Here is a 21,763-nt window from a genome sequence, read left to right as displayed (position 1 = left end):
CTGCCCACAAGGGGCTCTTGGCAAATAGCAAAAGATACAAATAATCCCACAAATCAGAATATACAAGTCAAGGTACGTGTTTGAAGGAAGACATAATGCAAACCGATTACATATATAATTATAAATTTATCTTATTTCTGTTAGATATATTGTATTTATATCATAATTATATAAATTTATTGTATATTTACATATATCATAAAATGCATAATGTTATACACACACACACACATGAACTTGACTTAGGTTGGAGAGGTCAAGAAAAACAGCTCCAAGAAAGTGATATTTGCATTAAAATCTGAAGTTTGAGTAGAAGTTAACCAGGGAATTTGTGGAGGGTAGGTATAGAGAGTGCCATGGGCAGAAACAACAAATGTTCGGTAGCAGCAAGAAGCAAATCCTATGTAAAGAACCAAAGAAGCTGTGTGTGATGTAGGACTGGAGAAGTAGCAGGTACAGACATGTAGACTCCTAATGCTATCTTAGAGAAGCTATTGAAAAGGCTTGATTGCCATATTTTATTTTGAATTTTTGTTGTTTTGAAATATTTTTGGCTATTTTTCTTGTTTGAAAAACATTTCATACATAGAGTATAGAGAAGAATGTAAAGAATTCATGGTAACCACCACCAAATTAAATAAAACATTATAATTGAATAATGCCTTTGAATAATATGATTTAAATTATTATTGTTATTATTTTTATTGATTTCAGAGAGGAAAGGAGAGGAAGAGAGAGATAGAAACACCAATGATGAGAGAAAATCATTGATTGGCTGCCTCCTGCACTCCCCTTACTGGGGATCGAGTCCACAACCCTGACATATGCCCTTGCCTGGAATTGAACCCAGGACCCTTTAGTATGCAGGCTGACGCTTTATCCACTGAACCAAACTGGCGAGGGCTTCAATTATTTTTGAAGCCTCCTGTATATGCCTAATGACACTGAAGAATTTTAAGCCAACGGCAGACATGAACAGAGTTTCTGTGTTGAAAAGACCTTTAAGTGTTAGGGTTGCCAAAGGAGGAACATATGAGGCCAAAAGTGGTAAAGAATTATAAATTCATTAGGTCATCTGAAAAAAAAAAAAAAAAGATGGGCTGAGCCCCAAAATGGCGCCAACCCCCAGGGACAGGGAGTCAGAGATTTTAAAGGACTCAAGGTGAGCTTTTTCAGCGGGGAATTCTCTAGGCGGGTCCCGAACCTGGGCAAGTCCGGAGGGGAAAGTTACTGGTCTTAGCAAATGGAATGTGGTCTAAGCGAAAGGGAATGTCATTTGCAAAATGATCTAAAGGTCAGTTTCCCAGGGGAGGGGATATAAATTCGATTATTTGATCAGACCTAACATTGAGGAGTTGTGGTACAGAGAATGAATTATAAGGAAACCACTGTGGATGCAGAGATTCTGATTAGCTTACGACTGAGGCTGTCCAAGTGAGAGGTGTGGTGGGCTGGACTAGGGTGGTGGCAGAAGGGACAGGGAGAATAGGCAGACAGGGGAGGTATTAGGATGAAAGTGGTGTGACTGTGAGAGATGGATTGGTAACGGGGAATGAGGGGAGTAGAACGGAGGCTGAAGATAACTTCTGAAATACTTTCATGAAATGAAGCATTATTACTAGGGGGAAAATGATATATCCTTAATAATTACCTCCAAAATTAAGAAAAAATTATAGTCCAGCCGGCGTGGCTCAGGGGTTGAGCATTGACTATGAACCAAGAGGTCATGGTTCGATTCCTGATCAGGGCATATGTCTGGGTTGTAGGCTCGATCCCCAGTGTGGGGCATGCAGGAGGCCGCTGATCAATTATTCTCTCTCATCATTGATGTTTTTAATCTCTCTCTCTCCCTCTCCCTTCCTCTCTGAAATCAATGAAAATATATTTTTTAAAAAAGGAAAAGAAAAAGAAAAAGAAAAAAGTACAACCAAATTTAAATGGAAATATAACAAATAAAGTGATTGTTGAAAACAGTAGTTAGATTATGAATATTTTCAATTTTTCTAGATAATGCTAAACTGAATTCCAAAATGGTTGTACCAATTTACATTCCAATATAAATTGACGAATTAGGTTTTTAAATAAGCTAAATTCTTTAAAAATTTAACTTATACTTTAGACTGACATATATAATTCATCAGTATCTCTATCTACCATGTCATCTCCCTCAATGAAATTAAAACTGTAATGCACTCTAATTTCCTTCCTCCCCAAACACAGTCCCTCGCCCTGCATTATAATCTCTCATGTTGACACTGTTTGAGGTTTCTTTCCAAGCTCAAATTTTGCAGAATGTGGCAATAATTATTTGGGTTTAATGATGTGATTTACTTGTTTTGTCGTTACTTTGTGTGTGTGCAATCTTCTCATAACTTGCATTCCTCTTTTTGTTTTGCTGAAGAATATACCTGAGCAGTTCTTTCCGAGAGATTCTGAAAACAGTAAACTTTTGGAAATCTTTTATGTTTGAAAATACTTTGTTTTGTACTTCCATTTACTCCACTTACCGGCGCAAGAAAACTTATTAAATGTTATCATTTTTCAGATATGCTATGTTGTAAAAAATATTGGGAACTACCACTTCAGAATAGTATAAAAAATAATCCCTTTCATTTATATTTTATTTTTTAACTATATTTTTTATTGATTTCAGAGAGGGAGAGGGTGCGAGACATAAAAAAAATTAATCCCAAATTTCTTTATTTCTGCTCTGTTTCATTTTAGGGAAAAAATGTCTCCGGAAAAGAAATTTAGGATTAGTTTTTTTTTTAATCTTTAGAGTCAAACTGTATTCTCTCTCAAGAAACATTTATAGCACCACCCTTTATTTTTGATGCTCTAAACGTAACCATAAGATCTGGATTTGGGCCTCTGTTACATTCATCATGCCTAACAATCAATGAGACTTTTTATGATGTTTTATTAGGTATTATCTCTTCCATCTAGGAAATCAGAATTATATACATGAATCTAAAGTATTAGTTAAAATTTTAAAGAATTTATCTTGTTTAAAAACCTAACTCATCAATTTTTCTTTTTCAAAGCATAGGTTTTTCTCAAGTGCTTGGTGATTCTTTGTGTGTGTGTTTTTTTAAATATATTTTTTTATTGATTTCAGAGAGGAAGAAAGAGATAGAAACATCCATGATGAGAATCATGGATCGGCTGCCTCCTCCAAGTCCCCCACTGGGGATCGAGCCTACAACCGAGGCATGTGCCCTTGACTGGAATCAAACCTGGGATCTTTCGGTTCGCAGGCTGGCGCTCCATCCACGGAGCCAAACCAGCTAGGGCGCTTGATGATTCTTGGTAGTCATTTCAATTTTGGATTAAAATCTATGCTCATCTATGGAAGTGGTTTCTCATGATTTCCCTTTCATTGTTTGAAGGAGCAGAATACACTGCCATGTGGACTGTGTCAAGGGTTTTTATTCATCTTGGTTTTCCTACCCAACCTGGGAATGCCGAGTCTCTGTTCCCAGCGTTCGCACTCACTGCTTTAGTCTCACAGAAATGAGATTGTGGACCACTGCTCAGCACAGCCCGAGGAAAAGGGACCGCCAACCACCGGTAATTCCACATCTAATCATTCTGATAATTACCTCTAATGCTTTTTTCCCCTCCTTGTGCTCACTTAGAGTTCCCCTAAGCCTCGCCTAACTCTTCAGCTTATGGCTTTATCTTGGGACATTCCTCATTTTTCTCTCCATCAACTTAATAAGAGAATAATATCTGAAAAAAAAGGTAATTTTGATAATTTTGTTTCTTCTCTTTAGCATTTTATTCTTCATTTTAGCACTTTATTCCTTATTACCTCCTCTTAACCTCACCTTGGCAGATTGCATTGACTAGGATTTATGGAATACAGCTTCCGACCAAGTGAGTTACAGATGTGCTGGGTGGCCAGAGTTTTGATGTCTATTACCTCCTGGCCGAAGAAAACTTATTAAATGTTATCATTTTTCAGATATGCTATGTTGTAAAAAAAAATGGAAATTACTGCTTTAGAATAGTGTAAAAACAATCCCTTTCATTTATATTTTATTTTTTAAATATATTTTTATTGATTTCAGAGAGGAAGGAAGAGGGAGAGAGAAATAGAAACATCAATGATGAGAGAGAATCATTGATCAACTGCTTCCTGCATGCCTCCTACTGGGGATCGAGCCCGCAACCTGGCATGTACTCTGAGAATCAAACTTTGACCTCCTGGTTCATAGGTTGACACTCAACCACTGAGCAACACCGGCTTAACCCTTTCATTTGTATTTTAAAAAATATTTATTACAAAATGGTACATAGTATCATACTGAACCTACCAAATTATTTTTATCTCTGCTTATGTATCTTTGTCCTCATTCTAATTTTGTGCTTTCCTGTTTTTCTTTCTACATGTCTCTTTTTTCTTTTCTTTATTTCAAAATCTACTTTGGCAGACTTGGCCAAAAGGTACCAATTATTGGTCATTTCAAAGAAGTAGATTTTTTCTCCCTTTACGTATATTGATTTTCTGTAATTAATCTAATCCATAGCTTTACATGTATTTGTTTATTCTAACCCCTTTGCTATATTATTAGTAGTATTTCTAGCCCTTTTGATTGAATACTTCATTTTATAAATCATTCTCATTTTTACATACAGTGTTAAGACTACAAATTTTCTTCAGTTTACCACTTTGGACAAATAGTGATATGCAATACTGTTATTCAACGACAGTGACTCATTTCTAATTATGTCATAAAATGAAGGTTATTTTTAAAAACACTCAAGTAATTTACAAGAGAGATATTTATTTCCAAGTGCTTAGAACCTTTCATTTTCTTTCTATTTTTCTCTTATCAATTTTTAGTTTTAATTTATTTTGGTGAAACACTGTTTGAATTCTATCTTTTGAACTTCATTGAGAGCTTTGTAGTCTAATATTTACGTAAGTGTGCCACAGGCATTTGAAAAGCATACGTGTTCCTATTGGGATCTAAAGTTCAGCACACACACGTGCATTCACACACACATCTTGTGTTTCCTGCTTCATCATAATCTCTCAGATCAGTTCACTCGGTCTTCTCCCTGCTGCCACCTGCTGGCCCAGTAGGAGTGCAGTCACCTTTGTCCTGCTATTGACCTGGGAAGCCTATCTTACCATCATGGCCAACTCCAGTGCATCACTGAGGTCACCTACTATTGCAGAGAGGCCTTGATTGCTGCCGGAAGCTGGAAAGCCTGGCAGGTGAGAACCTAGTGTTGGCAGGCTGCAGACTCAGGAGAGCAGATGGCAGAGTGCCAGTCCGAGTCTGAAGGCCTGAGAGCTGGGAGAGTGATGTTGTAAGTTTTAGTCCAAGTCCAAAGGCAGAGAAGGACTGTCAGACAGAGAAAGCAAATTCTCTCTTATTCCGCTTTCTGTTTTATTCAAGCCTTCAGTGGATTGGATGAGGCTCACCACATTAGGGAGGACAATCTGCTTTCTCAGTCTACTCATTCAAATATTAATCACATCCAGTAACACCAGCACAGACACACCCAGAATGCAGTTTAGCCAAATATCTGGGCAGCCCATGGCTCAGTCAAGAGGATCCGTAAGATTAACCATCCTACAAACCTCTGAAAAAGAACAAATATCAGGCCCAGCCGGCGTGGCTCAGTGGTTGAGCATCGATCTATGAACCAGGAGGTCACGGTTCAATTCTGAACTGGTCAGAGCATATGCCCAGGTTGCGGGCTCAATCCCCAGTAGGGGGCGTGCAGGAGGCAGCCGATCAGTGATTCTTATCACTGATGTTTTTCTCTCTCCCTCTCCCTTCCTCTCTGAAATAATATATATATTAAAAAAGAACAAGCATAAGAATAACACTGTTTGCTAGAAGATCTTAGATTCTGCATTTCTGAGGGAAAACGTTTTTCAGTTTAGGACTGTATTTCTCCTCAAACTATCTATCAAGAGTAAAGCAAAAATAAAGTTATTTTAAGACATGCAAGAACTAAGAAAACTCATTTCTCTTTACATTCAAGGGAACTGCTTGGGGAAGTCCTTATAGCAAAATGATGGAGAACACTAAGAAAGAAAGAGAAATGAGATCCATAAAATAGTGCACCCAAACCACAAATCTGGTGAAGTTCTAAAATCACCCTTCGGGTGTCACTATGACCTAGATGACTACCATTCCAGATATCAGGAGGTCCTTGAAGGAAACATCCAGGATAGAGAGACTCAGTAGAAAATATGATATTATAAACAAAAATTAGACTATTAAAGGAAAAGGGAAAAAAGGCAAAGATTGCAAAATAAAGGCAATTACAAACTTCAAAATGCAATATAACAATGGAAATATTACAGTGATGCCTATGCTTTAAATGGAAATAAATGGTCGTCTAGTATGAACACTACTGACTTTCAACTTTAGAATCACAGAAACATGAATAATTACGATTTCAGAACAGAAGGTGAATATTATTAACTTTGACAATTAATGGAAGAGTAAATTTGGAGGTGATAGTTTTGGGGAAGTAATGGGAGGAAGAACTGAAGGATAGCACAGGGGTGTTAATATTTTCATTAAAAAATAAAGCATCAGAGTAGGTGAAGCGAGAAATAAAGTTTTTAGTAGATTACTCAAGGTTACAAAAATATCAGTGGAAGATGGAGAAAAGACAACACGTATGAAATAAGTGAGCAACACATTTTGTCATAGTAGAATGAATTCAGACAATGCTTAAAATAGATTAAGAAATGGTAGTAGAAGTAGATTATTTAGAAATATGAAGTTTAATAACCAGAAAAAATAGCTAAAGGAGATGGTTGCTCTGAGAAATAGAAAAGCAGGTCAATAGGCTCTGGCTTATTAAAATCGTGTGCGTGAATTACTCAGAAATTTGTGTGTGTATTTATTACACATAGATGTTAATATCTTCATTTTTATACACATATATACACATAGAGAATGAACAGCTTAGAGATTTATCATATGTCATATAGAGAATAAATATATAATGATAATATAAAGTAACATGGAAAAAAGTTAGATAATTCAATAACTGGTGGTTGGTCTATATGTTTGCAGTGTAGAAAAAATCAGAATGTTATTTTTATATCATGCTCTAAAATAAATACTAGCTGATTCACAAAGGTAAATGTAGAAAACTAAGCTGCCCAAGTCCTAGTAGTAAAAAAAAAAAATAAAGTAAATCTCTTTCCACTGAAAGGAATTTCCATGAAGTAATAAAAACAATTATAACCAACATGATAGATCACTTTTATTACTTAAAAATGTAAAGATCCCTTTGTGGCAAGACACTGACCAAAATTAAAAGGCAAACCACAAACTAGGATGTAGTTTAATTAAATGTGACATAAAGTGGGCTAGTATCTCTCATAATCAAAGATCTCTTACTCTCTTTGCTGGATATTCCGTTTGTCCCACCAGTTCCATGTATTCAGCATGTTCTGTGCCCTGGGTGGCTAAACAGTGTGGACTGTGTCAACCAGGCTCCCTTGCTCTGTTTTCCAATTGGGTTCAGCCAATGGGAGGCATGGAAGCAGATTGGGGGGTGGGAGGAAAAGGGAGCAGGAGATTGATTCCTCTGGTTCCCTCCCTTCAGGATTACATGTTTTTGCAGTGGTTGTGTTCTTCCAAGAGCCTTCCCCAAAAGCTACTGATTTTGTGGGATTCTGGACCCCCTCCCAGGGTCCCTCGGGCATAAGGGTGGCTGTGGCTCTCCAGTGATATTACGTGTGTTTCCCCATCTCTGTTGCTTTCCCTCAACACTGCCCACACTACCGTAGTAAATGGTTCCTTCAAGTAAGCTGCCTCAGTCACTCTGTTCCGTGTCCTTCCAGACCCTGACTATTACACAAGAAACTAAAATTGCAAAACAGGACACACATAGCTAAAGTATACAAATTGCTACCCAAAAATTTTGAAAATGCTGTCTCACCTGCAATGTCATGTCACACAGCAGTGACATTACATTTTTATCCATCAAACTGTCTAGTATTAAGACAAATGGTAGTTCCTGAGGCTTGTGAGCTACTCCCAGACTGTTCTGTTCAAAGTATAAACTGTTGTATCCTTTTTGGAAAATTATGTCAGTATGTATGACAGATCCTATGAAACAGCTGCACTTTGTGACCTAGGAATTTTATTTCTAGAAACCCAAGCTGAGGATAATAATCAGGAATCTAGATGAGGATCTACATCCTAACATCTACACTAATAAAAGAGAAACATGCAAATTGGTGTTACTCCACTATGCCCACCAGCCAATCAGAGCAACTATGCAAATTAACCCAACAAAGATGGTGGTTAGTTTGCATACACAGGTGCAGAGCGAAGACTGAAGACGATTGAAGATGGCAACGGCCATGGAGCTGGAGCAGCAGGAGGCTTGGGTTGCTTCCTGCAACGGAAGAAGCCAAGCTTCCCACCGGCCCTGGACTCCACTCAAGGAGTGGCTGGAGGCCTGGGTCAACGGGGGCAACCCAGGCTTCAGCCCACCCTGGGCTCTGCTCAAGGAGCTGGAAAAAAAAAGGAGGGGCTGGGAGCAGCTGGAGCCGAGAAGCTAAGCCTCGCTGCTGCGGCCAGACCAAAGGCCTGGGTCCCAGGTGCCAGAGGAAAACCGGTACCGGCAGCCAGGGGAAGGAAGGCCTATTGTGCGAATCTTTGCGCAATGGGCCACTAGTGTTCTTAATAACAGTGGAAAAGATGAAAATGAATCAAGTGAACTATGATAATTGACTATATTAAATGTAAAAGTTTACAAAAGAGTAGATTGCACAGTCATATAGACTTTTTTCATGATCTGGTAGAATGCTCACAAGATAATGTAAAGTAACACGGCGTGATGTTAGAGAGAAAAATGTCTCTGTATCCTCGATGGCTCTAGAGATGAAGCCACTTCCTTCGAGGGTTAAACCGGGCCCTTCCCCAGGACACTCCCACTACTATCTCTTTTTATGCCATTTTCCCCTCTTCATCTTATTTTCTGAACATAAAGAGCCCCAGTGTGTGAGAAAGAAAGAAGCTTACACATAAACTGCTAAATTGCAGAGGTGAGCAACCACCCTCGTGTGAAGAGGGAGCATTTATTGAGTGCTTACCAAGTGCCAGGCACTGCTGGGCTTTACACAATCTATCTCATCGAATCCTCAGGTTACCTACGCTTCTGGTACTATTATTGACCCCATTTTATGAAGTTAAAAAAGAGAGATTACCTAAGTGATGGACCCAAGATTCAAACCCAGGCTGCTTGACTCCTGAGCCTTGAACACTATGTCCTGTCCCTTATTCTGGCCAGTGGGCTGGTGCTGACTGCTGGCCCCAGGCCTGAAGGGATGCTGTGGCCTTCTTCCCAGTCAAAGGGAAGGTCTGTTATTTTAAGGGAAAGAATTCTACATTCTTATTCTGCAGGGCCCTCCATTCACTTAATAAAGGAGGGGCCTCACAATATCAAGGCATTTGGAGACTCAAAAACTGTATTTACTACACATGAACCCTATAAATGCTTTCTGAAGTTATTTAAAGCATTCTCCTTTGATCAGTCAGCCTTGAGAAAACATTACTTAACCAATAAAGTCAGTCAGTTAACTTCAAGGTTCCCTGATGTTTTCAGTGGCTCCATTTTCATTATTTAGTGCCTCCTCCTCCTACCTGCTTTCTCATGAGCCCTGTCCTATTACCAGAGGATGTGTACGGGAAACATATCTTTCTCCCATAATGTACCCAGGTAGGACTGGCAGTTCCTTCTTTTGCTCCTTCTGTGCCCATACAATCTTTTATCACAGCACACAGAACCTATTTCCCCTCTTTTCACTAATTAGACTGTGTGACTTGCAGTGATCATGTCTCATTCAGCCTTAACCACTCAGCACCCAGCCTGTGGCTGAGAAAATGCAAAAGAGAATGCTTTTAGAGGTTGGTGGGTCATCAAAAAGGGACCAAAATGTAAATTCACCACCATCCATGCCCCAGAGCGGATTCAGGGATTCTGGGTCACCCTAACAAAGCTCACAAGAGACTTGTGAATATAGTCAGATGCCACTTTAATCAATTACAATAGGAAACATTCGAACTCTAAGTTCTATCTGCATAATCCATAGACACAGACAACAGTGTGGTGATGGCCAGAAGGAAGAGGGGTGGGGGGCTGGGTGAAGGCGAGCAAAGGTGGGGGAAATGGGGACATCTGTAATGGTGGCAACAATAAAAATAAAGAAAAGGAGGGGAAAAGGATAACGGGGGGGGGGGGAGAAAAAGAAATCTAAGTTCAAGTGTCCTGGAAACCCTCCTTCTCCTGCTTAACTAGTGAGCTTGGAATCAGAGCGGGGAGTTCTGCTGTGATGTAGCATTAAATGGCAGGAGGTTCTGCTGTCTTGATATGTCCATTCTCCAAATCAGGAGGACCAGATATTTGGGTTGGACCCACAGGACCCCTGCGTGGATGGTTTTCCAGATGGCACTACTGTTTGTTGCTCTGCCAACCTTCTTGCTGCCTTTGCTGACACATTCTGCTTTTAAGTGGCACACTGTTCTGAAGTGTGAGGCACCTCCTGCACTCTTCTACAACGACCAGCACCACTGTATATGAACGGAGGGTGGAGTGAACACCAACAAAACGCAAAGAAGCTGAGCATCCAGAAACAATTAAGGGCACTTTCTGTCCTAAGGAGCTTACAGTTGAGTGGGACAAACAAGCTTATCAACAACCATTTCCAACAGAGGAGGTGGGGGTAGCAGAGGAAGCCCATGGAGGAGAAAGTGAGCAGTTTCCTGTTGGACTGGCCAAATGTTTTGTTTTTGCATGATTTCTACTGGGCTTGCAGTTTCAGGCTGTCACTGCTTTTATAAGGAAGAAAGGAACACAAATAAAATCAGACGAAAGCAGACGTAACATGCACCTTGCATAGAGTTGAGAAAGGCTAGAAAAGCAGACTGCACTGTGACTACAATGCTCATATTTTCCAAGAAGGTACAAGTGCTATAACTTTCCTAATAATATCCACATAATTTTCTCAACAGCAGGATTAGTATTAAATCCCGGGGGAAATGGCAAGAACCCATTTTCTCAAGTTATTTAAAACTCAGACTCGACACACTCCCCCCACTTACTCCACAGTATGAACCTGGTGACGAGACATCCATGATAGCAAGTAAGTAAGTGGCTTCTAGATGCTTTGCCTCAGGTATTTTTTTTTTTTTTAAAAAGTCATTTAAAAAGTATAACTCAAAAGCATTACAGTTAACTTAAGTAAGTTTAAAAAGTTAGGCTTTAACTCATCAGAAGATGTAACATAACCGACAGTTCAGTTCAACTCACTCAAATTGTAAATCAATGTTTTTATTAAAATATGCCTGAATTTAGCAAAGTTTTTAAAGGTACCATAACTTGGAATATTATTGTAAAACATGCTTTAAAGTCTCTTAATTAAAGTATTTCCTCTTAGTTATGTTATACGCAGGGGTTTATGAATTATCTGTTGCTCCTTTACTAACCACGCAAAGGTCAATAAGGTTTTAGAGGCTGTTCCTTTCTTTTATCATTATTCCAGAATTTTAGGAATTATTAGGTCCTCATATATCACTTCTCAAATATGGTTTTCACTACAAAATTGAGAGCTTCAGGTAGGATTTAAGTTGTCAAAAAAATTGGGTCTGCTCTAATGCTTTCTGAATCGTGCCGGTAATTTGATCCTGGAGAATTTGGAAGTGAAGTGAATTTCAGGGCTCAGACATCTACTCTGATGCGAGTGATTTACAGACTGGCCCTCGGAGGAGAGCCACCTCTCGTCATAGGAGCCTCAAGTGTGTGTTCTTTGGGAGAGAATGTGCAAAGCCTTCAGGAAGCCCTTACTGTATTATGTACCTGAGAACACACTGGACAAAAGCAAGCTAGGCTCCTGGTGCAGAGGGCAGACCAAGTGCAAAAAGCTTTCTCCTGCGCTGGGGTAACCGCTGAGAACAATCTGGCATCCAGGGCACCGGTCCCCAGCTCTCCTGCCAATCCCAGCTCTGGGCTTTTGTGATGAGAACAGTGGGGAAGCAGTTCAGCCCTGGTGAGCGTTGGAACAAGAGGTCATAGCCCACTACAGGGCTCCCCAGAAGCAGTTTGGCCCCTGAACCCAGCCCCATCATTTAGACAGGCAGCATGGACCAGAGGGCTTTGGTGCTATCTACAGTCCCCCGCCCAATAACATGCCAGCCAAGCCACCATACTTCTCATTTTTTTCTTAAAAGGAAAGTGAAAAATTTAGTTAAAAAAAAAGCTGTAAAAACTCTCAGGAAGGCCTGCACCTCTGTAAGTAACGGCAGATGACCAATCTCCCCACATCTGAATCTGACCTCCACCATCTGCACGCTGTGTGTGTGATCCAGGATGTCACTTAGCTTCTCTGGGGTCCACTTTACGATCTCTTTTGTGGTCAACCATAATAGGATGTGCCATTGTGATGAGAAATGAGACATTCCCACGCATGCAAAGTGCTTAGCGTGGTGTCTGAAGGGAAGCGAGAGCCCAGTGCACGTTAGGTGTGGGGATTAGGACCCGTGACAGTGGGTTGATATCCTGGTGATTCTGAGCAGACTCCTTGTTACATTCTTTATGCCTGTTAAGTCCAACAAACTAAATATGTCAGTGGCAAGTCTAGACAAGAAGGGCAGAGATCTGTGAGTTCCTAGGCTGAATTCTGACAACCAGATGAGTGAGAATGGGACTCGAATTCTTCCTTTTTCTTCAGACCTGGAAGTCAGGGAAGACCTCTTTCAAAAAGTGGTACTAAGTCCCTGTGCAGACTCCTAGGCAGAGGAAAGGGTGAGGTGACATACAGCCAGTTGGGTAAAACAGATTTCCTGGTTCCCATTTCAATGTTTCCTTTAATGCATCAAAATGCTTCTACTAGTGTCTTCTGGAACCTCCAGAAATAATTTGGATACAGCACTGATACAATTGACTATAATAAGAATCATATGGATCCACATTCATCTATTTTTAAAAAACATCAGACCACTGCTATGTTCAAGGCTCTGTGTTGCTGCCTGAACACCAGCATCTTTCTGCTACACCATCTTCCCCTTTGGCCAGTGGCCTCCCAGTCAGATATGAAACCCTGCATCATCTTTTACTCCTCCATTGTCTCATTCTTCCCCTCTCCTCCCACTATCCTTACTCACACACCATTCGTGTAGATTGTGGTGCATCCTTTTAACTTGCCTCCCTTCCTGTAGGCTTGGCACTGGGCACTCGGAAGGTAATTTGGAGTTAAAAATTTAGAATAGAATCTTGGCTGAGGGTTTAAGACTATATCTTGAATAGGATTGATTTCTTATTTTTTGTTTATTTCTAAAACAAGAAATCAGTAAAAGGCACCTGGTATTCTATCACCTAGAAATGACCAATACCAATCACTCACTACCACAATCTGTATCTCTATATATTTCACATATATGATTACAAAAGATAAAATGACCTCAAATGCATAATTTGACTCTTTTATACATATTTCATGAGCACTTTCATGAAAATAAAATAATCTACATAGCCCTAGCTGGTTTGGCTCAGTGGATAGAGCGTCGGCCTGTGGACTGAAAGGTCCCGGGTTTGATTCCAGTCAAGGGCATGTATCTTGGTTGCGGGCTCATCCCCAGGAGGAGGTGTGCAGGAGGCATCTGATCGATGTTTCTCTCTCATCGATGTTTCTAACTCTCTATCCCTCTCCCTTTCTCTCTGTAAAAAAATCAGTAAAATATATTTAAAACAAAATAAAATAATCTACATAATTTTAATTGCTGCATTATTACATGTTATATATTATTGTTTTGTTATTCCTTAACTTACTTAATCAATCCTTTATTGATATATCTTTATATGGCTACTGATGTTTTACTGTTATAAAGATTACTAGAGGCCCGATGCATGAAATTCGTGCAAGAGTAGCCTTCCTCCCCCGCAACCCCCCACCGCCGGCACCGGCTTCTAACTGGCACCCGGGAGGGCTTCCCTCCAGCCACCGGCAGGCACCTGAGGCCTGGGCTTCCCTCCAGCTCCAGCTTCGTCCTCTGGACGTCCGGAATGATGTCCAGTCTAATTAGCATACTACCCTTTTATTAGTATAGATTATAGTAAGTTGCAAAATACATATATCTTTGTACATTTCTTAGAGTATTTTCATCAAATAAATTCTTGTAAAAAAAATTGCTGGATCAAAAAGGTGTTTCACTGTAAGGCTTTTAGTGTATGTTATAAAAATGCCCTTTGGAAATTTTATACCAATTTACACTCTCAAAAGCAGCCTGTAAGCATGCCTCTTTTCCTATACTATCACCTGGTTATTAATATTCTTTACTATCTTTGCCAACGTCATAGGTGAAAAATAATCTCATTATTGCATTAATTTACATTTTCTTGTTACTAATGAGATTGAACATCTTTTGCATATGTCAAACCATTTATATTTCTTCTTTTGTGAATTGTCTGTTCATATCTTGTCCCCACCCTTTTATTGATTTATCTCTCTTCTGTCCATTATTATTCTATCATATATAGTGTGACTATTTTGCCATTTGATGTTTGCCTGTATTTACCGATTATTGTCATAGAAATTTGAAATTTCCATATCACCTAAATTTTCAAACTTTTATTTATAATTTCTAAGCTTATTTATCTTCTTAGGAAGGCTTTTCCTATTTCCAGACTAGCAACCATTCATCTACACTTCAAGCATTTTTAAGGTTCTACTTATTACATTAAGATCAGATTAATCTTGAATTTATTTTGATAAAAGTGTAAGACATATAAATGTGTTTATGGCTTGCAATTGCCCTAATTTACTGATAAGTGCATTGTTTCCCCACTGGTCTGAAATGCTGATAGTAACATACGCTATACTCACACATTTGTGAATCTACTGAGGACCTCTGAGGTGGGGGGATGAGAAGCACAGTCACAGGGAGGCTCCGGAGCCAGAATGTACTGATGAGGCTGGTAATAAGACTGGAAAGAAAGGGGACTGATGCAACAAGTCCTGTGTTAATGCACAGATAAATAGTGAACAAATCTTATCTCCTTTTTGAAATGTGAAGATAAAAAAGGAGAGGTCAAAAGTAACTCTAAGTTTTCTTGAACCAGGTGACTGGGGGAAAGTGGCATTTACAAAACTGTGAAAAGCAAAAGTTGGCTGTAAAGTAGAAGATGATGGTCAATTTGATCATTAAGATTTTGAGCTTGTGGCCCCAAGAGAACATCTATGTGATTGTGATGATGACGATGATGACAACAATAATGATGTGGGTATGAGACAGAGGTGGAAAGCAAGATTGAGAGAGATGAAACCAAGATTCAGTTAACTTTTATTGAGCATTTACTGTATTTAATAGGCAATGCTACATTTTCCTGTAGTGTCCATCAGTAATTGAAATATTTTACTCTTTCCTCAAAGAAATAAAGCCATAGCCAGAACCTCCACAGAGTCTGAGAAGTGACACATCAGCTTCTCCCTGAGACCTCTCCTCTGCACTCTTTCCTCCTCTGCTGCCCAGCCTTAGATCCTCATGTAAGAAGGAAACAGTCCAATAAATGTGACAGATGTTTTTAATATTTCTTTATAAAAATGTCTCACCCAAAATTAGTAACAGTAGAGTTTTCTTTTAATTATTGTTCTATTATTACATTAATTTAAACACCCTATATAATAAAAGCATAGTATGCAAATTGTCCCCTCGGCTGGAGTTCTTCCAGGAGTTCGACCAGGGGGTGGGCAGCCCGGGGAAGGGAGGGAGGCCCTGGCCAGCGGCAGCAGGTGGCTGGGAAGGGAGGGAGTACCCGAATTTCGTGCACTGGGCCTCTAGTTAACTTATATTCTGCATCTGAAAGAATTCTAAGGAAAGCTAGTTGCTACTTTTGCTTAAGGCAGATGATAAGTAATAAACCATTCATGAGATCAGCTTTCAGATGAAACAGGAGATGATAGGGATGAGGAGAGTTAAAAATGATTCTTTTAGCTTGGCCGTGGCAGCTCAGTGGTTGAGTGTTGACCTATGAATCAGGAGGTCACGGTTTAATTCCCAGTTGGAGCACATGCCCAAGTTGTGGGCTTGATCCTCAATAGGGGGCATGCAGGAGGCAGCCAATCAATGATTCTATTTCATCATTGATGTTTCTTATCTCTCTCTCCCTCTCCCCTCCTCTCTGAAATCAATAATATATATATATATAATATTAAAGAACCATTTAAAAATGGTTCTTTTAAAGAGTAAAGACAATAAAGATGGAATAAAAACCTTCTGCTGGAAACCCAGAGAGCTCTCCCTATGCTTGCCCAGGTCTCAGAAACCTGCTGTCCTGTAGGGTCCCTGGCTGAGGGTGAACCTGAGGTGGCCTGGACAGTGCTTGAGCCTGGCTGGCTCATTGTTCTAGCTCTGCTCCTTGGACCAAGTCCATGTGGTCAGCAAACACGATTGTATGTAAGGGGGCCAGAAGCTGCAGGTTGGAGAACATTTTCTTTCAGATCACTGAATAAAACCTAGAAGCTGTTAGGACGGTTACGCTTTTGCAATGGAGTAAGACAGAATTATTTACTTAAAAAAATGAAGATTATGCTTTCCTGTTTCAACTTTCCCTATCTTATCAGAGATGGAAGTTTTAGTTATTTACAACATGTTTGTATTTTTTTTAAAATATATTTTATTGATTTTTTATAGAGAGGAGGGGAGAGGAATAGAGTTAGAAACATCGATGAGAGAGAAACATCGATCAGCCGTCTCCTGCACACATCCCACTGGGGATGTGCCCGCAACCAAAGTACATGCCCTTGACCTTTCAGTCCGCAGGCTGACGCTCTATCCACTGAGCCAAACTGGTTAGGGCTACAACATGTTTGTATTTTTAAGGCAAAAAAAAGAGAAGAGCTTGGAAGAACAGGCTAAATCAGTTACCTTCCCAGGAGCCTTAACTCCCCAACTTCTGACATCAGGAGCTCCCTACCTCTCTGGTGGATGCATCACTTAACTGGGAGCCACACTTAAGCACTTAATTCATCTTTTCCTATTCCACCTTGCTCTCCAAAGAATGCTAGAATTATTCATCCAGGGCAGAGATGAAAATTCAGGGGCACACATTTGAGATTTAAAAATTCTCAAGATTCTGTAATACTTATATACATCAAATAATGTGAAAGATAATGAATAGATATTTGTCCTCTCGTGTTTCCTTTTCTATGATCAACACCATCAAAAATCCTTCTGGCATGTTCCCAAGCATGGCAAATCAAGAGTATTTAAGTAAGGAGAAATAAGACATTTAAATTTAGGCAGATTGAAAAATTCCGCATTTTATGTGCAAATGAGTATAAAATTATATATACATATGCACATTTCATGTTTATTAGATTATTTTAATGGAATTGTCTATATAGTGAATGTTGGCAAATAGCATTCATTTTTAGGATTATCTTTTACATTTTATTTAAATGTGGAGCAATTTTACTTTCATTTTCAATGAAATGTTAGGCTTTTAAAATCTGATAAAGGTAAAATTTTTATTTTGGTGACATTGACTTATTCACAATATATTTGTTTATTTTGGGCTGAAAAACTAGTATAATTGTTATGAGTACTGACAGAAACAGTCTTACTTTACACATGAAGAAAGATGCATAATCATGTTGGTTTCTCTTCCGGCTTAAATATTGTCATTTTAATGCTACATTTATGTATAGTGTGCCATACATTTTTAACAATGTAAGCAATTGATTGAGGAATTTTCTTACTTATTAAAGATGCAAACCTAGGAGATATATTTATAAGACTAAGGAGTACCAATGGGAAAAGAAATAGGAAGTATTAGCCCCAAATTTAGCTGATGCAGACCCTTCTACATATCTTTCTTTGCTTTTTAGGTCTTTGGGAAATTTAGGATAACATGGACTTATATCCATCATAATCTATAAATATAATATTCTTAATTTTCTACTTTGCTTTATAGGAAATGAAGGAAGCACATAGAACAAAGTACGTACATTCAACCACTGGGTGGGCATTATGGGGGAGTTCTTTTATTCAGTTTTCTCTAAAAAGAACTTAAAAAATGATGAAATGTACTCTCCTTAGACCATAATTCATTTGTGAGAGGTATGTATTAAAATATGTGTTTTTTTCCTCTTTCTAAGCTAAACTGACATGAAAATAGTTTGAAAAAAATTTAAGTAATGCTGTGTCTTTTTATTAAATACAATTTCTCATCTAAGGACTGGTACCTGCTCACTCTCTTTATCTCAGTAGAGTAACGAACAGTTCCTTGCCTGTCATGGTCCATTGACAACTCTAGCTACTACCATCTTCCCAATCACATACCAACTTCCCAAATGCATCTCTTTCACTGGCCAGGTTGTGTTGTTGCCCTCATATGTCTTCCTGCCTTAAATATGTTAATCTCGTTGGGGGGGTGGGGAACTACTGGAAAGTCTTCCTGTCATAACCCTAGTTACTTTCTTCTCCCTGATATTTCCCAACCACAGGGCCATTATTGCGCACCATGCCCACCTATCCATTGGAATTAGGAATGAAAATAGAAGAGTTCAATTTGGTTCGGCCAGCAGTTATTGCGTGTCTGTTCTGTGTCTGGAGCTGTGGTAGGTCCTGGGGTGCAGAGTAGTAACCTGCTAAGTCTCAGGGAGCTCGGGATCTAATAATCGGTCTCACATTATCCGTCAGCATTATCCTCCCCACTTGCTTGCTCTGTTGTTGCTCTTACCTATGCAAGCTCTTCTGCCTCCTGGGCTTGCTTCATACCTTTCCTCACTCTGTATTATTTTTCGCTTTAACCAAGCCCACACCCCATCCCCAAGAGTTTAGGGATATAATTTTTGTAATTGAATTCTCCAGAAAGGTTTCTGAGCTAAATAAGAGAAGTTATAAATATTTAACTTTTTAAATTTTTCTAAACTTAGATCACAAGCAGCAGTAAAACAAAGATCCCATCAATTATTTGAAGTTTTAATTTGGGGGGAAAAGGAACCCTTTAGTTTCTTGATTAATATTGAACTTATTTGTAGTTGACTAGTGATATATGTTGTTAGCCATTAAAAAAAACAAGTGAAAATAGTAATCACTCTTGAAAACCGTTTTAGGGAAAAATCTAATGGTTTATGGCAATGTGTGTATCTTAAGAACTATTTTTAAAAGAAGTATGAGAATTGAGACTTAGAAAAACCATAGAGTGCTTATATTCTTACCTGAATAAAAAATCAAGAGATTTTTCTTTCACCTATCCCCACTAACAGCAAGAACATATATATAGCTATATCTCCAAGAAAGTTGTCATATCAGAGCTGAGAAAACAGAAATAAAGTACATGGAAAATGTTACAAAATGAAAGTATTTCTCTAAGTCAGCCAAATTAAGGCAATAATTTCATTTCTCAGAGGCACGCACACTCTGCCTGGTTTCCTAAGAGGCTCTCAGCTCTTTCCCTTTCTAAGTTCATGTATGATGCTCTTCCTCTCTCTCACCCTCCCCCCTAAAAATCACCGCAGCTGCACCTTCAGAGACTAGAAACACTAAACCCTGGCTGTTGGACTACTTTCAACATTTCTGCAAGTACCCTAAATCCTCTTTATCTCTTCTAATTAAACTTTCTTTTCTAAATAAACAGTAAAAGAACCCCCAAATTTAACTGATTCATAGTTTTAAAATTCTTTCCTCCCTTTTTATTGCTGCAATACTATTTTTTCTATTGTCCATTTTAAGCAGGCAGCATTTCAACTACATTTAATAGTAAACTTTTTATGAAGCTTAACCAGCATCTATAGCAATATATTATACAGAAATACATTTCGAAGACTAAGAAATGATTTGCTACTATATTGTCTGTTTTAAGCTGGAAAATGTTTCCAACAACATAGGTATTCATGTCTGGGTTTTGTACCCAGCTTCATTAATTTATACTTTTACCTAGAAAGTTGCTTTTTAAATTTAGAGTGCATATTATTAACTAACTTGTAGTGAGTCACTTCATTTTCAACATATGAAGGACACAGTTATTAAGAGTCTAGCTTGTAAATCCTGATTAGTCCATGATAATTGATTGAATTAAATATTGCTATGTCAAGCAAGTGACCTGGTACTTTTAGTCATTAAAAAATACAAATTGGATTGACTGTTTGCTTCCTAATTGGATAGCAACTGGCCTGCTAAATTTCAATCAGACTGGTCATACCACACCAGTTTATCATACTTCCCCAATGCTACATTCTGCTAACTCACTCACTGTGACTCTTTGCCCTCTATCATCTTTTTCAGGGTGTCCTTTACTTCCGTGTTCCTCAGGCTATAGATCAGGGGGTTGAGCATGGGAATTACAAGACTGTAAAACACAGAGACCACTTTGTTGTACTCCCGTGAATTCCTTGCTTTAGGCTGCTGCAGGTACATGAAAAACAACGTTCCATAGAAGATGATGACCACAGTGAGGTGTGAGGCACAGGTAGAAAATGCTTTGCATTTGCCTTTGGAAGATTGGATTTTTATGATGGAAGAGAGGATGCAAATGTAGGAGATGAGGACAGTCAGGAAAGACCCAGTGAGGTTCACTGCTGAGAAGATCAAGAGCTGCTTTTCTTTGTTGTGGGTATCTGAACAGGAGAGGGCAAGGAGAGGGGGGTCAGCACAGTAGAAATAATGGATGACATTGGAGTCACAGAAAGACAACTGGAAAGTCAGAACTGTCTGTATCATGGAGTTTAGGAAGCCATAGGTATAGACGCCTATCACCAACTCCTGGCAGACCCGCTGAGTCATGATGGCTGTGTAAATCAGGGGATTGCAGATAGCCATGTAGCGGTCATAGGCCATTGTGGCCAAGATGAAGCATTCGGTAGTGGCAAAAGCACTGGAGAAGTACAGCTGGGCAAAACAGCCCAAAAAGGAGATGGTTTTTTTCTTCACCAATAAATTTTGCAGCATCTTGGGTCCAATGGAAGATGAGTAACAAAGATCAATGAATGCCAGATGGCTGAGGAAATAGTACATGGGGGTGTGGAGCCTGGAATCCATCTTGATGAGCAGGATCATGCCAAGGTTTCCCACCAGGGTGATGAGATATATTAAGAGAAACGCCACAAAGAGTGGAAGTTGAAGCTCAGGACGGTCTGTGAATCCCATGAGGACAAATTCTGTCAGTGTGGTACAATTGCCTCTGGCCATTTTGGTCTCTCTCTTGTTGGAAAAAGAAACAAATATGGCTTCAAAATGATTAAATACTTAACAAAAGCTTCTTACCTCTTTGTTCTAGAACCAGATGACAAAAATTGTGCTTCACACTCCCAATGGTTAAAGGCTGTCCTAAGCCAACGGGCTTCATTCTGATCAGACAGACTCAGGAAAGTCCGAGCTCATTCATTTTCTCTTTTGATGCAGATTGATAAATTGACCTTTAAGCAGGTTGCACAAAATTATACTCCCAATATTACTGTACAAGAATACTGATTTTGTCACAATAACATTGTGACCCTGTTTTATCATATTTTAAACCTTTGCCAACTGTGATGGTGAATATTGGTAACTCATGTCCTCTTGATTTGTATGTTTTAAAAGATTTATGAGTAGGGGGTTAGCATTTTGTCAAACAATTATTTACATATGTATTTCTTTTTCTATGTTTGGTCAGTTCAGTTCCTTTGCTAATTTTTTATGTTGTTGGTCTTTTAAGCACTTTATTTACCGGGCTCATTGCTAAGAAAATCAGCCAATCGTTTGACCTATGCACTGAAAATTGTTTGCAATGT

General features: G+C 39.0%; 1 protein-coding gene across 1 annotated transcript; it reads right to left on the bottom strand.

The window, feature by feature from the left end:
• Positions 1-20,243: 20,243 nt before the first annotated feature.
• On the bottom strand, positions 20,244-21,182 carry LOC118663420 (olfactory receptor 1044-like). Its single transcript, XM_036323002.1, has one exon. It carries the CDS (start codon positions 21,180-21,182, stop codon positions 20,244-20,246), a length of 939 nt encoding a protein of 312 aa, XP_036178895.1.
• Positions 21,183-21,763: the final 581 nt, after the last annotated feature.

The sequence above is a fragment of the Myotis myotis genome, unplaced genomic scaffold, assembly GCF_014108235.1.
Source record: "Myotis myotis isolate mMyoMyo1 unplaced genomic scaffold, mMyoMyo1.p scaffold_m19_p_10, whole genome shotgun sequence".
Classification (NCBI taxonomy): Eukaryota; Metazoa; Chordata; class Mammalia; order Chiroptera; family Vespertilionidae; genus Myotis; species Myotis myotis.
The sequence above is the reverse complement of the archived record's forward strand: the minus strand, read 5'-3'. Positions and strand labels throughout refer to the sequence as shown.